Below are 17,108 nucleotides of genomic sequence, written 5' to 3' on the forward strand. Positions count from 1 at the left end.
AAGCAACCTGGAATTAAGGAGAAACTTCTTGACAGTGAGGACAATTAACCAATGGAATAGCTTGCCCCCAGAAATCATGGGCGCTCCATCACTGGAGATTTTTTAAAAAAGGCTAGACAGCTACTTGTCTGAGATGGTATAGGTTCTCCTGCTTGAGCAGGGGGCTGGGCTAGAAGACCTCCAAGGTCCCTTCCAACTCTATTCTATACATAAGAATGGAAACAGAGGTCACCAAATGGAATAAAGGCTGATGGTGGTTATCATGACTTTTAAATTGTTTTTCAGTTTAGAGAAATGGATTTAATTGAAATGATTATATCATTTCTGTCTGAAGGATATTGAATGTACGAAACCATGGGTCACCTCGAGTTTTTACTATATGTAGAAGTCTGACTGCAAGGGCACTTTGACTTGGACATCCCTGAATCATTCTTGCCCTGCCCAGATACTGGCCATGGAGCCCCATCATATGTTCTGACACAAAATAGATTGAGTTGGCTTCATTTGCTCTGCCTCAAGCAGATCACATTTGCCTTGAATTGATTAGCGGACTGGAACAGCCCTTCCTTAGACTACTGAAATTCAAACATATCAACCAGGAAAGATACAAACAGAAGAGACTGCTACATTACATTGATTCTTGTATTTTTATTATTTTAAATCTTCAGATTTTTCTGCCTTGAGACAGGAATGCATGATAGACAGAATGGCTCAAACATCTTCACATGACACACTCAAATCATATTTCATTCACAATTTTACCCTAAAACATTTACAGTTAACATAATCCCACCCATTTCTATTATCACAGATTTAATTATTTATTGAACAGTAGTTGCCAGCAATCAAAAATTGTAAGGCTTTTTCTTCCCTTTTTTTGGCATTTAAAAATAATCTGTTGATCTATAACATGTGGAAAATCACAACTATTAATTCTCACTTTATACGGCAACCTCAAGATAATAGATAAATCTAAACAAAATGCTCTGTTTTCATGTTACTCACTGAGGATGTTAAAGAGCTCTACAACCATTTCATGTTAACTATAATTACTAGAACTATTTTATCTTACTACATTTTTAAAAGCTGTGTTATTCAGTTAATCTCTCCCTGTGGAACAGAGTGGAACAAAAAAATGGGGGAGTATGTTCAATGAATCCCCTTTTTCCATCTTTTCCTCTATCTATTATGGGTGGTTAGAACTCTGAAGCAGACCGGAAAGTGGTAAATCACTGAAAATGGGCCTCCTCCTCCCTCGCAGATGCCTCCTTTCCAAAGGAATCCATTATCTTGATACAGTATTTGTATGTGTGTTGCCCACAGGGACTCTTTGGCAAAGTGGCCAATCATACACTGGAGCATTCGAATATATCATTTAACAGTACAGCTTTTTAGAGAAAGCAAAAGAGATCAGTTGCTTGGAATTCACATCGTGGTTTCTGAAGATAATTATATTGAGGTTTTCCGGAATGGATGTAAACAAAGATGTTTATGTGCACCTGTATCTTTCTATATGTGACAGTCTTTATGTCCTTTGGGAGTCCAAGTCAATTGTTAATGTTTCCACTGATGAATATTGTAGATTACATACCTGATCTGTAGTATTTACTCCTGAGAAGTTAATAGAAGGGAATGACAGTTCTGATGCACTTTGGAATGGCACATTCACGTAAACGCTTGCACACTTAAGACTTAACGAAGGTTTCTAAACACAATTTCTAAATAAGGTCTAAAATATCAGAACAATTTTAAAAAAATCCTATGTAAGTAAAATATAAAGTAGGATGTTTTTCAACAAACATTTAAACAGGAAAACCTAGGTATTTAAGAAAAAATGTAGCTGATGCATTTTTAATTTTTTTTAAAAAAGATATTTTTAACACATAATAAAATGCCATGATATCCCATAACTGGCCAGGTCCAGCTATCTCTGAGCTGCACGGCTTACAAAACTGGACAAGAGAAAAAAGAAACACCACAAATAGAGAGAAAAAAAATCAAAAATAGCCAACATTATCCAAGAAAATGGGACATTTATATTATAGCTGTTAAAAAGATGGCTGTAGAAAAGTCTATGTGAAAATTTCTTATGTTAAGGTTATCCCTAATTTTTTAAAAAACTGAGTCAATAATTACTCCCAAGCATTAGGTTTTATAACTTAATGCTATTTCTCTAATATTTAGTCTCTTATTGAAAGTACTAATTGTATCTGAAGGTCAGGTATGAACTTGAGAATTAGAACTTTTATCTTAATGAAGTTAAGTCAGTTTGCAATAGAGTCACAGTTGGTATTCTTGAATTTTAATATGTCAATGGAAGTAGTTCCTTGAAATTACATTGTCATCGGCTGGAAAACTAAGCAGCACTTGCTATCTTAATTTGGTTCTTTTAAGATCTACTAACACGGAACAAACAAAAGTATACTTTAATATAAGCTGTCTTAGAACAACCAGCATCTAAAGTAGCGGCTAGTAAGAATTGCTAATTTTAGAAAATTGCATAGGTATTACTCAAGATGGCAATAAGCACAGCACTGTATGTGCCATTATGTTGTCTTATTCTCCTTCCTTCTCTTTTTAATGTAAAAAAAGAAAGACGAGCTTCCTGAAGGGCTTTCACCAGGTTACATTACATAGCAGGTATTACCCAATGCTTCTGAACGGTCTTAAAAGTTCTTTCCCAGATTTTCTACCTGCTTCTCTCAGAAAACTCTTCCTCTTTCTCTTAGCAATTTCAGAATTATATATAACCTAAGGTAACATTCTAGTTTTCTATTTAGCACTTGACTGGAACTGTCAAAATGAGTCCTTACAATAATTCCATGAGTTGAAAACAGAAGTAGATCAAACTAACAAGCCTTCCACTGAAACTTGAGTGTTCCATGTCAGAGCTGCTTCCCTTCCTTACTTGAATCCTTTTTTTTTTTTACAAAATAATGTGCACTGAGAGAAAATATCTAAAGATCATCTTGAGTTTCAAGTTGATAAGACATTGGAGAGTTTTCCTGCTGATCTTCAATAACAGTGGATTCACTCTGTTCCTCACTCATTTCACTAGGTGGTTCTTCACAATTTGGCTCCCCTGGATCCAGACTACTTCCCTCACTTTGCTCCTCATTCTGCTCTTCATTGGTCTTCACAGTATGCTCCACGTCACTCTCGAAGGATGGTGAAAAGCCATCCATTAAATTTTCACTGGCTGCCATTTCATCCAATGGTTGATTAAGGGACACAGGGATACTTGGCTGTGTAAAGCTGTCACTGGCAGTTACAGGCACTTTGTTTGTGCCCATGTCTACAGCAGTATCATTCTGTGGCAAAGTTGCTTTCTCAACAAGTCTCCACTGAATGATACTCATATCTTTGCCTCCAGTTGAAATCAAATGACTATCATTATGAGTGAAACTGACATTTGTTACATGACTACTATGGGCACTATATTTATGACTTGGAGCCTGTTAACACAAATGAAAAAACACCAGTGTTAGAATCAAGTTATACATCTATCAGGGTTAACTCAACTTCCAATTACATGTATTTAACTAGGAAAAATATATCTTATCTTTCCAATGCATTGTACATTTTAGCAAAGCACAAACATGAATTCTATCTAAGTCTAATGCTACTGGTCACTTTGGCATATATAAATCTTCTAACAATAGATTTTACTTATAGAATAAGGGTGAAAGTTTCACAGGAATGGGTTAGTCCCATTCTTCTTGTAAATAACTCTGTCATAGAAGTGGGGAAGCTGCTAACCAAAATAATTGGTTTGCATCTTCCAGCAATCTTGGAAATCATTAGTTGTCCACTTGTCCCTAGTTACAAGTGCACTGCATTTGCATAGCACCAAAGATTGCTGGGACAACCAGCTCACAGGAACTTCAAGAGGAATGAGGAAGTGCTGAGAAAACCATTTAAAAAAGAGAGAGACAGAGAGAGGCCAAACCAATTCGGCACTGCACAAGCCCAACAGTCTTGGAAAAGGTGCAGATGAGAGAGGGATTCTCTTGGAGGCATAGCGCTTAAGGGGAAATGTAGCTTCTCCCCCCCCCCACTGCAAGCCAGGTAGGAGCTCGCTTAGCTTGCAAACTTGGAGAGCTGCACAAAGAAAGGAGGAACACACACACCACACACCAAATTAAACAACAAAAACCAGGCAAGATGTTGCCAAAACACGGGCATCTGGAGCATCAAAACAAAAGCAAAAAACTCCAGTTGAAGTGCAACAGAGCCCAGCGGTCTTAGAAAAGGTGCAGACAAGAGATTCCCTTGGAGACGCAGTGCTTAAGGTGAAAGGTAGCTTCTACCTGCCCCTATTTGCACCCCGAGAAAAAAGAAACACCCACACACATACATACCTTGGGGGAGATTTTCCCCCTCTAATGAGGCATTAAGAGAAGCTCCCCCCCTGTTGAAGGCTGGGCTGGCGTGCACTTATCTTGCAAACATGGAGAGTTGCACAAAGAGAGTGCGAGCCCATCTGGGGTGCCGGGAGGGGGAGAGGAGGAAAGTGAGGAAGAAGAGGAGGAGGAAAAAGAAGTAGCAGGAGGAAGAGAAAGCAGGACCAGGAAGAGGAGAAAGAGGTAGAAGAGATAGTAGAAGAAGCAGGACCAGGAAGAGGAGGAAGGACACAGAGCTCAGATGTTGCAAGCACAGCCATGAGAGGACCTTTGCACTGAGCAAGACGGCTTCTCACTCGCCACTGTCCCGCCTCTGCCCAGGCCCTTGCAGACTTGCTGCATGCCTGAAGGTGGAAGACACGCTTTCAGCGCACCTCTTTCCTAACTGGCCATGGAACGGTAACGGTCGGCCGACCAGGGGTTGGGGACCCCTGCTCCAGAAGTTGTGGGTATTGGAATACTGGAGTTTTTAAATAAAAGATTGGACAATTATTTTTCTCAAATGGGATAGGATTTCCTACTTTCCTTTCAACTTTGTTATGCTGTTATTCTATTATCCTAAATTAAATAATAAAATTACTGTTCTGTCCTTTCAATGCAATAATTCTGCTGCCAATAGTTTAAAAATTACAGGTAGATATGAAATTAAAAAGAAAATATAGTGAGAGACAAAGTAGTAACTTAATCATTATACGTCCAAGTGACCAATCCAGTATGGTAAAAGGACAGATTTTTTTTTCTAGGTTATATTTACCATTGAAGGCACACAACAATAACTATTCTGGGAATTTGATGCATAGGAAAGGAAACTGTTATTTCCACAAGAGATTCTAGCATGTGAAGCTGAATACAGAGCCATATATTTATAGTATACAACCACTTTTCTTCTCATTCCTGCTCTAAAACATTGTCTCTAAACTTACCTTTGCTTTGGAGCAGGGATACTGAAATAGATGGACTTTACAAAAGTCATCAGCCACAGCTATCACTTTCCTCTTATGGGACCTCACAAGGGCATTTATATCTGTTCCATCTGATCCTTCTGGCCATACTCCTTCATTTTATAAAAACAAAAGAATAAAAATGTTACTAAAACAAGGGACAAATACAGAAACTTACAGTATACTCCTCAAGATGCTGGACTCCAAATTTCTATCAGCCTTAGTCAGCCAATAATTCTAGATAGTTACAAGTTCTATATCTGTGCTCAGAAGAATTTTAAGAGATTAGCCATCCACTTAGAATACACCAATCAAAACTAAATAATCCAATGTGTAATAATTATCCTAGAAATACAATTTCTCCTATATGTATGAGAAAAGACAAATGCTTTATCTGACATGGCAGAACCCAATGTAAAAAATATTTTCTAAGTCCTCTTATTACTTTAATAAACAACTAAGAAAAATCTTATTATTGCCCAAATTTAGGAGGCACATTTTTAAATAATTGAAATATATTAAGATAACAATGGACTGAATGAATTGAAACCTTAAAACAAATACAGATTTAATGACAAATGTTCAGTCTTTTCTTATCACTGTTCCTTACCTGGATTAAGTTGTGTGGATTTCAACTTGCAGAATTATTAGACACAGGGTACTTGCTGGGAATTCTGGGAGTTGAAATTCACACATCTTAAAATTGCCCAATTGGGAACCCTGTTACTTATGATAACAAAGGAAAAGTTATATGCCCAGACACTCCCAAGTGACACTCTCTCTCTCTCTCTCTCTCTCTCTCTCTCTCTCTCTCTCTCTCTCTCTCTCTCTCTCTCTCTTCTCTCTCTCTCTCTCTCTCTCCTCTCTCTCTCTATATATATATATATATATATATATATATATATATGTTTTCTGAGGTTTTCGCGGGTATTTGTATGTAAGTCTTTGGTTTTTCTCCCGCGTAAAATTGGAAGTGTCTTGGCGACGTTTCGACGAAGTCCCATTCGTCATCTTCAGGCTGGTGTTTTCAGCTTCACGCTTTGAGCAGCAACGTGTGGTCTTAGCTGTTTCTTCCTTTTAACTGCCAGTGGGGGTATGAACTGATTGGGTGGGAGCTTGGCTGTGTTCTGATTGGGTGGAGGTGTGTTCTGAATGGTTAGGGGCTTGGCTGTGCTCTGATTGGCTGGGGGAGTGTTCTGTTTGGTTGTGCTCAGGTTAGTCTGAGTTGCAGAGGGGTTTAAGATTTTGGGCTGCCTTGCTATTTTTTGGCTTCGCGTTCGTGGTCGTGCCTCCTCTTCATGGGGGGTGTCAGTTTGCTTCATGTATGGATTGGAGGGGTTTAAAGTGGCTAATGATGCAGCTGTGGTCTGGCTTCTGGTTTGTGGTCGTGCCTCGTCATCGGTGTGGCTTTGGGTTTGTTTTTTGCGTGGATGTGTGGTGGTGACATCCTGTGTGGTTTTTGTGAGTGTGGGTCTGGTATCATTTTTTGTGTTAGGGAGTCGTTTGTCAATAAGGGCGGGTTTCCAAATGGCTGGTAGGCGGGAGGTATCATCTCGCTTGTTCATGCTTCAGTTCATGCTTCAGGCTGGTGCTTTCAGCTTCGTGCTGCTTCGTGCAGCTTCGTGCTTTCAGCTTCCTGCTTTCAGCTTTGCTGCTCAAAGCACGAAGCTGAAAGCACCAGCCTGAAGATGATGAATGGGACTTCGTCGAAACGTCGCCAAGACACTTCCAATTTTACGCGGGAGAAAACCCGAACAACCAAAGACCTACACACACACACACACACACACACACACACACACACACATATATATAAAGCAAAACTTCAACTCATGTACTTGTATTCAACCTCAGGTAACTTGCACAAAAGACTGAGGTTTTGCTGTGGCATTGTGATACAAGTTACATAATTATTTGCTAATAATTCTGATTTGTAATAGATGCCTATGCATTTGTAACAATTTTCCACCAAAAACAATTATATTTAATGAAAAAGAAAATACTGGAATGATTGATATTACAATTCCATTTATGAAGTCAGTTTAAAGAAACAACAGCAGAATATTTAAAACACTCTATGAATGGTATAATCTTTGTATTTTTCAGAGCAGACTGATTTTAAACTTAAGAATAATAATTAAATAGGAATATATTACTCACCAAATACTTGAAATCCCAGCACACAAGTGTATGTTGTCCAATCTATGTCCTTACAATCAGAGCGGTTCCTTATCAGTTTACAGCCATTTGGAATGTCCCCTTTATAAAAATATATAACTGGTATTGGAATAGCTAGTTATAATTTCCATTTGTATCCTATCTTTCTATCCCTAGGGTTCTCAAAGTAACTCTCAGAAGAAAAACATTCAGAAACATAACTCAATTAAAATCCTGTTAGAAGCAACAACTAGTCATTATCATTCCAATTCAAAAGAGCTTGTTGAAATGAAACACCATGTTCCTAAAAAGAGAGAAACAGCAGTCTCTGGAAGGGATGTGTTCCACATTTTGGAAACATGGTAGGAAAAGGTCCTCTCCTCTATCCCTAAAAATGGGCCTCTGAAATTGGTTGCATTTTTTAAGAGAGGCTCTTTGATCCTGTGTCTGGACAGGATCAAACTAATCATAAAGTAAAACAATATTAGAGTGAGATTTTTTAAAAGTTATCTATATTATTATTGTTTTTTTTAAAAAGCAGAATAAAAACAACTGTGAAATATTTTGAGTTTGAATAACTGTTTAAAAGTGCTTACTAGCAGGGTATATTGCTAATAGAATTTTTTTCACTTTACTATCCCTTGTTATTGGGTGTTGCAAGCATTCATGCTCCAAAGCAATGGTGGCCAAGCAAATTATTCTACATTGCGTGTATTATTAAAGGATTCAAAGATATAATGGAAATAAAATCTAAACACTGAACTATCTTTTAGCCATAAGAAAAATAAAAGGCTAAATAGCAGTATTACTTTTTATAAAAAAAGAGAACATTTTGTTATAATAAATAAGGCTTATACAGTTCATTTAGGGACTGTTCGAAGTTACAACAGCACTTATGACCATTTTTCATAGTCACATGATCAAAAGTCAGATGCTTGGCAACTGACTTGTATTTATGATGGTTGCAGTGTACCAAGGTGACAAGGGAAGTCAACTGTGTTACTAGTTTAACAACTGCAGTGATTTACTTAACAACTGTGGCAAAAAGGTTGTAAAATGGGGCAAACTAACTTAACAAATGTCTCAGTTAACAACAGAAATCTTGGTCAATTGGGGTTGTAAGTTGAGGACTTACCTGTAGTTTAAATTATTTATCAAATGCTTGCAAGTCCAAGAATTAGAGATGACACAATCACGTTAATATAAAATACATGATTTCAGCAGATTAGCACATATAACTGTCTGCATATGCTACATTCCAGTGCAAATCCTATTGTAATTGTTTTCTAAGCTGAAACATCTCAAATTTCTTGAAAAAGCTTCTCATGAAAAAGCTTCACAAATCTTGAAAATTTGGGTCATAACTACTTTAACTTACATTTTAGACTATACAACTGTTTGCCAACAATAAATGCTAATAGAATTTTAACTTAAAGTGATAGACGGGGGAATAAAATCTTAAACATTCCTTCTCTTTCAATTTTCATTCACTGATTCCTTCAATAGCTTTAGACTTAAATTGATATAATTTTATTTCTATACATGTGAACTTATTTATTACTGTAAATAAAGAAAAGCATCCAAAGACACTTTTAAGTGGAATTTATACTTGAAGCTATATTTATTCTTAAATGGATTAGGATCAATATGTGTTATTACTTTAAACTTCTCTATATAAAGGAGCCCTGGTGGTGCAGTGGACAGAATGTAGTGTTGCAGTCTAACTCTGCCCACAGTCTGGAGTTTGATCCTGGAAGGTTGAAGATTGACTCAGCCTTCCATCCTTCAGAGGTTAATAAAATGAGGATCCAGATTGTTGGGGGCAATATACTGACATTGTAAACTGTCTAGAGAGTGCTGTAAAGCACTATGGGGTGGTATATAAATTTATTGCTATTGCTATACGCCATAGGGCCAGGTTATCTATGGGACTGCTTCTCCCTAAGGACATCTACCTCTTCTACCAAATCAGATAAAATCATTCCTTTAATGTCCAGTTTGTACATTCCCTTTACAAAATGTCATTTTATGGATCTAGGAAACGTGCATTCCTGGGGCAGCTACTTCCTATCGAATACCCTTTGCTTTGAAGTTCACCCGGCCTCTACCCTCTTAATATTTGGTTTTCTCCCCAAGCCTTGACATAGAAAGAGGTAGTAAGAGGATTAAATGAGGGACTTCATAGTGCCAGGTTTTTAATATTTATGGTTTAATAGATATGTGTATTTGTTGTTTTATGTACAGATATTGTTTTAATTATGTATCAGCAGCCGCCCAGACTTTGATATAAGATGGGCAGCTATATGAAGCTTTATTTAATAAATAAACATATGAAAATAATGAAAATTACTGCTAATAGTAAAACAAGTCATGTTCAAATTGAACTTGATTCCTGCTATTTACGTAGATGCATGCATGATTTCTTAGCATGATACAAATAGCCATTGCCTTCTTTTGGAATTGCATCTTGCAATCTTAATCTCCTTCAATTGACAGTCAAAAGCAGGAACACTTCAATGAAATAGTCATTGTGTTTTATAATTTGTATGTGAAATTGGGCCAGAATTATTCTAATTCTCATCCTGCCTAGTTTTCATAAGCCATTGTTCTTCACTATTACACAGTAACAATTTACAAAAGACAGCAGACATATCTGTAGAACCATGGGGCTCTTCATAAGAGTTTATTGTTACTTCATTATTATTCATCTTATTCTGATTTATAATGTTCATATCCTGGATATCTCCAAGCTCATTTCAAGTATACCATAATTGTTTAAGATATTATAACTTAAATTTTGTCTTTTAGGTCTATAATAAGCAATAATTTTGGTAATATAAAAGAAAATCCTGCAAAGTTGTGACAATTAAGCTGAATATAGCCTGCCAGTCATGGTTTTTCCTAGGTTAGGAATCCCAAACAAACAACAAACCAAAAAGATTCTACTACATCACCTTTGGGCCAAGGAAAATAATTTGTTTTGTAGGTCAAATGCACATGGGACATTTTGAGCTCTTAAAATAAAGTTTACTAAAATAAAAGAATATTAATAGTGCTAAAATAATTATTTGAACTAGTACATCAATAAAGAAGGGATTTAATCAAGCAAGCATATATAATACTTTCAAGCTAAAACTTATACTCTTGACATATCATATCCCAGCACCTCTTTCGTAAAATGTTAAATTAACTGATGCCTTTGCAGAGAAAGAAGCTATATTTGGAAATAACGTTAAGAACAAAATAACTTTGAATAATACTGAAGATCAGGTTATAGAAGGTCAAATTATTATCCTGTCAAGGAACATTCTAATAAAGCATGTTTTCCCCTTAAGATTATTAGCATTTTTCCAGTATGGAAGTAATTGCAATTTTGTACTCACAGTATAATATTTCATAATCTCCTGAGTTGGACATTATGTATTTGTTTTCTGGGGACCAATCAAGGTGTGTAATATAGCTGGAATGTCCCTAAAACATATATAAACAAAAAAGAGATAAAGAGGCTATTAAAATTCTAGTTAAAACAGTGATTTCTCCCTCTTTCATCTTTTATCTCCCCCCCTTTAAAATGTTCATATAAACAAATCAACATAGTAGTTTATAAAACCAATCCACCAAGTTCTATATTTTGATGAGGCTGAACTAGAGCCCATGAATGGATTACAATTACCTAAAATCCCAGTTAGCCATGTTGAAATGTAAGCATATGGCAGACAGATGCAGATCCCTGCTTTAATCATTTCATTGTGTGCGCTTCCTCCTTCTCAATTGCAATGATTTCCCTATACATAACTGCTTTAATAGCAAAAGCAAATTGACCTGTCAAACACATCTGAACCTGGGCAAACAAGATTTGTATGAAGATGGAGTGGAAGGCTACAATTTATCCTTCAACTGAAAGGGTGGATATACAATAACAGAAATGTTTTTTGTGAGCAGTTATGTATAGAGCTTGTTTCATGCCAAGGATAATAGAATGCCAAATTCAACTGTTTTACATGAATGAATTTGCTTTTACAATGTTCCCAGTTGCTCAGGAAAACATGCAGTGGGCTCAGAAAAAAAGAAGAAAGCTCCATCTGTTTGTCTCTCTCCCCCTGCCCTCCATCTGTTATCCTGAATCTTTAAAAATTGAGAAGCTAGCACTAACGTTGGAGGAACGTTTCACTCCTTAAAATGCAAATCAATTTACAACTTTCTTGAAATGTGTTTTTTTGGATTTTTTTGCTGTTATTCTATCTCTCACTGTTAAAATAAACCATTACAATTATAGACTGATCATTTCTTTGTCAGTGGGCAAACGTACAAAATCAGCAGGTAATCAAATTATTTTTTCCCTCACTGTATTTCATTTCTGACATACCATATCCATATGTGACAAGTATTGGCATGTCACTCTAATAAAAACTGCACATACTACATAAAAATGCTGAACTATGAAAGATAGGAGAATGTCAAATTTATGAAGAGAATGAATGGCATACAGAGCTATCAAACAGTGAAATACTAATATGAGCCAATTAAATGTTTACCAATCACATCTTTTATTATCAGATAAATTATAATGTTTTATTTTTGTTCTGCCAATTATCAGTCATAACAGTTTACGCTAAAATATAAAATTAGAGTTTAAAAAGGCAAAATAACTTCAAAGATGTGGAAAAGCTTAACTCTGTTACTGCTGGAAGAGTTCTCAAGTGACCTGCTAAGTGGTGGAAGATCATACAGAAGATGCTATTCTTCGATTAATCCAGACCTATGCTCTAACATTAATACCCAACTCTGTGTATTTGTCTAGAAACAATTTTACATACTAATACAAAGAGTGAAAAATATTCCAGATTTCTCGATCCCTGAAACTTTTTGGAAAAGGTATTATTTTGGTTAAAATTGGGTTTAAAAATAAAAGGCAGAATAAGCACATCTCTTTTTGCTCTGATTTTCCAAACTAATATAGTCACTGTGTTTTTTTCCTGTAGGGCAATTGTTTAAAATATAAAAGTTTTAAACCTCTCAATATTTGCATTTCAAGTGAGATGTGTCACTCTAATATATTCTGATAGAGAACTTGAAATGTCAGATTAGCATTCAAAACTGAAAGGTACATGTGAATTCAATTGACACACAAAATTGCTTTTTAACTTCCACATGTCCAGAATAATATACCAGGATTTGAATAATGGTATACTGTATGAAGCTCTGTGGATCCTGGAAACAAGTTTTTGGGTAAAAAAAATAATTCCAGAACGAAATAATGAGCATGGAGATCATGGAACTCTTATCATATTTTACCACAGTTAAAAGCAATTTTTGCCTACGTTTAAACTGGAAAGAATGTTTTGTATATATACCTTCATGCCCTAAAAGTAAAAGACATTCTTAAGACAGCCTTAAGAAGTGGCATTTAAGGATAACACTGTGGTCAAGTGATAAGAACACAATATTAGTTGGGAATATTTTAAATAGAAATGTGCTATTCATTTCCTGCACTATCAATCATCAGAAAGTAAGGTCCAGCATGATGTTTGTTACTTACTGAAATTAAACAGTTTGGGATCTGGATGAGAAAACAGTTAGATCTGTATGTATTCCCCCTTTATTTATAAAATGAAAAAGAGTATCATTTTACAGTTCTTACAGTGCATTTTCCATATCTGCTGTACTTTCTTCCATTTTCTGTTACTATATAGAGGTAAATGAAGTTGTCATGGGAACCCACTGCAAGAAAGGTGCCATCTGTAATGCAAAGTAAAAACAAACTGTAATTGGACAGTGCAAAACTCACTAGCATATCATGTATGAAACAGTTGTAGATAATAATATAAATACAAGTTGTAATTTCAAAGCATGTACTACTTTTATTTTACCTATTGAAGGAAAATGATCAACATTCAGAATGTTTTAAAGTTCATATATAAGACTGTCAATTAGTATGGCTCTTGATAACTATGTACCATCAACTAGTGTTATTTTTAGCAACCACATAGGTTTCCTCCATGACAATTTGTCCAAAACCTGGTCCCATCAACATTGTAACTGAGTTCATCCACTGTACTGCTTATTGTCCTGTTTCTACTTTCCCCAGAATTATAGAGTTCTTCAGAGAGCTAGATTTTTGCATGATATGTCCAAAGTATAATGATTATACTGGCCATTTGTGTATTGAGTATAATTTTCTAATTGCATTCTCAATAGTCTTCTACAATACCTAAATTCAAAAGTGTCAATACTCATTCTATCCTGCTTCTTCAAAGTCCAGAATTGGCTCTAAAGAATGCCCTGTCAAAGGAAGGTCATAAAGAAACACTAGCCCATTATCTCTTTTCCACTGACAGTTTTCTGTTTTCCAAAGACCTGCTACTCAGGGTCAGAGAGAATTGCTAAGCATTATATAAATTAAGTTCCACTTATAGAATTGTTTCAGCCTAATTTTTCAGTATCTCTAGTCTCTGGCCAAATTCTTCTTGTGTTGTGTCATTCAATTCCATATCAAATTGACAAAAGGAGCAATGGGCAGGAAGCAATGGGGGCCCAAATAGGAAATCAATGGTTTTCTTCTGGTAGAGACTCTCAAGATGCAATTTGCAAATCTAGCCACAAATACCTTCATGATTTAAAAATAAAATAAAAGTTATCCCAAAATTAAATTTACAATGAACAAGAATAATTTACAGAGCTACTGAAAGGCTTTTAATGGTAAAAATAAAATTTCCGTTCCCTCAATCATATATTTAAATGATGGTATAAAACTGTTCATTCAATGGAAACTTCAACTCAGTCATACATTATATAGGATTGGAATATTTCAAGTAACATATTTTCCTACATAAATCTGCTTCTCCATTAAGATCATCTAGCAAAATCTATTTTGATTTCCTCTAAAACAGGGAAGACAGAAAATAGAGACTGGGACATTTCTGCAACTAAACTATGTTTCTGTTCACATTTCACTATGTTCACATTTGACACACTTAGCCATAAGCTTGACCAGAGTCTTCTGAAGTGTGTGCAAATGATAATTAGTTCAAAAACAAATATGATGATACATAGCTTAATTAAAATAACTCACAGTGGCTTTTTGAGAGTATCCTATTCAGACAAAAAGACTTTGTTTCCCCCTGCATAGGCAGAACATCTTAAAAAACTTTAATGTAACTGCCCTAACAATGCTGCCTACATAAGACAATTTGTTTAACAGAAAATAGTTATGTTTAGAAGCAGACTTGCTGAAATCAAGAAAGCAAACTTAAATGTATTTTGTTCTGTAAATGGCTGGATTTGTACATGGCTATTTTGTACATGGATATGTTCATGACTGTTTTGTACATGGCTGGATTGATTCTGGACAATTCTGGCAAAATAAAATTGAGAATATTTTGGTTGTTCCAGGTTCTGGATGATCTTGCAACAAAGGCCCGGAACTTTTTGTCCTCAGCCTTGCAGTGCACTAGTCTACCTATCAATTGTGTCAATGCTCTTCTCTCTTTCTTCTTCAATGTGCTTGAATTCAAACATGGCATAACAGTCAGCCCTTCCCTACTTGCCTTCTTCTTCCTTGTTGACATCAGCTATTATCATTTTTTCCCATTTTCTTCCACCCTGCAGCATTTGTGTTCTGAGTCCCAGAATTTAAATGTCAAATTCAGTCAGAAAAAAAGTCTAGTTTTTGAGCTGCTGCCAGGGCCTATATCTGCCGGGATACTATTTTCTATGTGAATTTGCATGACTACTTCCTTTATTTAGCTACTACCAGTATTTAGAAAGAGAAGCTGGCAAACAATACTGTTGATTCAGGTGCAGTAAAACTAAAATCAAACAAAAAAATTAATGTTCCATATTGCTTTACTTACTTTACTAAGTAATATTTTTTCAATGTGGGAAAAATAACTTCACGAAGAGGTTAACGTTATTTTGTTCTTACACTTATATTTTATTTATTTAGCATATAACATATCATGCATGGATTTGTAATAGACAGCAACATTTCCCCAACGTTAAAAAAACACAATAAAATATGTATGTTAAAAAGATTTATATGCAGATACAATATTGTTCTTACTTAAAACACTCTTTTTAGAATAGTTGACATGTATTTAAAAATAAAAAAATAGTTCAAGTGAATTACAGTTCTGCATACCTACTGTGTAGCGCATCACAGAGAGCTGTTCGTTGCCATCTGTATGGATTGAAACCAAATCTCTTGTTTCAGCATCCAAAACAAACCACCTGTGAAGAAAAATAGAAATGTTCTTGCAAGGTTACTGTGAATTTTATAAAATGACATAACTGGTTTGACATCTGATTAAATGTTGCCCTAATAATATATCAATAAATAAGTTTTTTGTTCACAATCATTTCTAAGGCAGCATTAGTATCTGAAAACACGGCATATAGTGTGTGTATTTTTATATGACCTCTTCTTGGGGCCTGGATCACACTTTTTATTTAAATATTTACTATTATATTGCATCAAAAGGAGGCACAAGTTAAAGCTGGTGATGTATCCAGATAAGGCCAGACACTTTTGGGTAATTAAAGTGCACAACAAGCCCATTAAAAAGCCACTCATTTCAATGACAATAGATAAGCTTGCCCCCGAATTTCAGTGGCTGTTCTGACAATTGAAAAAAGTGGGCCTGGAACTTGGGGCCTGTGGATTGCCCATCCCTGGCATATAGAGTTGTATGATTTTAAGGAAATGCCTATGTATTTAATGTTTGTACATAGACTTATTTAACCTAATCAAATCAGGACGTCAGCATCAGCACGAGCCCCACTGAGGACTAAGTACTGTTCTGGGAATTAATAAGAACAGCCACAAGGCACCAGTGTCTTAAAGATGATAGAATCATAGAATAGCAGAGTTGGAAGGAACCTTGGAGATCTTCTAGTCCAACCTCCTGCTTAGGCAGGAAACCCTATACCATTTCAGACAAATGGTGGTCCAGTCCCTTCTTAAAAACGTCGTATTGGAGCATTCACAGCTTCTGGAGGCAGGTTGTTCCACTGATTAATTGTTCTCTCTGTCAGGAAATTTCTCCTTAGTTCTAAGTTGCTTCTCTCCTTGATTAGTTTCCATCCATCTCTTCTTATCTTGCCTTCAGGTGCTTTGAAGAATAGCTTGATTCCCTCTTCTTTGTGGCAGCCCCTGAGACGTTGGAACACTGCTATCATGTCATCTCTAGTTCTTCTCTTCATTAGACTAGACATATCCATTTCCAGCAATAGTTCCTTATATGTCTAAGCCTTCAGTCCCCTGATCATCTTTGTTGCTCTTCTCTGCACTCTTTCCAGAGTCTCAACATCTTTTTTACATCATGCTGACCAAAACTGGATGTAGTATTCCAAGTGTGGCCTTACCAAGGCATTATAAAGTAGTATTAACACTTCACGTGATCTTGATTCTATCTCCCTGTTAATGCAGCCTAGCACTGTGTTGGCTTTTTTGGCAGCTGCAGCACATTGCTGGCTCATATTTAAGTGATTGTCCACTAGGACTCCGAGATCCCTCTCACAGTTACTATTATTGAGAGAAGTACACTGTACGTGTGCATTTGGTTTTTCTTGCCTAAATGTAGAACCTTACTTTTTTCACCACTGAATT

The 17,108-nt window shown here is 35.9% G+C and overlaps 1 protein-coding gene across 2 annotated transcripts; it reads right to left on the bottom strand.

The window, feature by feature from the left end:
• Nucleotides 1-628: 628 nt before the first annotated feature.
• Nucleotides 629-15,803, bottom strand: EML4 (EMAP like 4). Of its 2 annotated transcripts, XM_039329736.1 has the most exons (6): nucleotides 15,642-15,803; nucleotides 13,143-13,240; nucleotides 10,885-10,972; nucleotides 7,505-7,603; nucleotides 5,327-5,457; nucleotides 629-3,455 (listed from the first exon to the last, which is right to left on the bottom strand). In XM_039329736.1, exons 1-6 carry the CDS (start codon nucleotides 15,655-15,657, stop codon nucleotides 2,958-2,960), a joined length of 930 nt encoding a protein of 309 aa, XP_039185670.1. In that variant the 5' UTR covers nucleotides 15,658-15,803; the 3' UTR covers nucleotides 629-2,957. The 2 variants fall into 2 exon arrangements, with proteins under 2 accessions (XP_039185670.1, XP_039185671.1); XM_039329737.1 differs by lacking the exons at nucleotides 13,143-13,240; nucleotides 15,642-15,803 and adding an exon at nucleotides 11,175-11,278.
• Nucleotides 15,804-17,108: the final 1,305 nt, after the last annotated feature.

Source organism: Crotalus tigris, unplaced genomic scaffold (assembly GCF_016545835.1).
Source record: "Crotalus tigris isolate CLP2741 ecotype Arizona unplaced genomic scaffold, ASM1654583v1 scf7180000024411.593283, whole genome shotgun sequence".
NCBI lineage: Eukaryota > Metazoa > Chordata > Lepidosauria > Squamata > Viperidae > Crotalus > Crotalus tigris.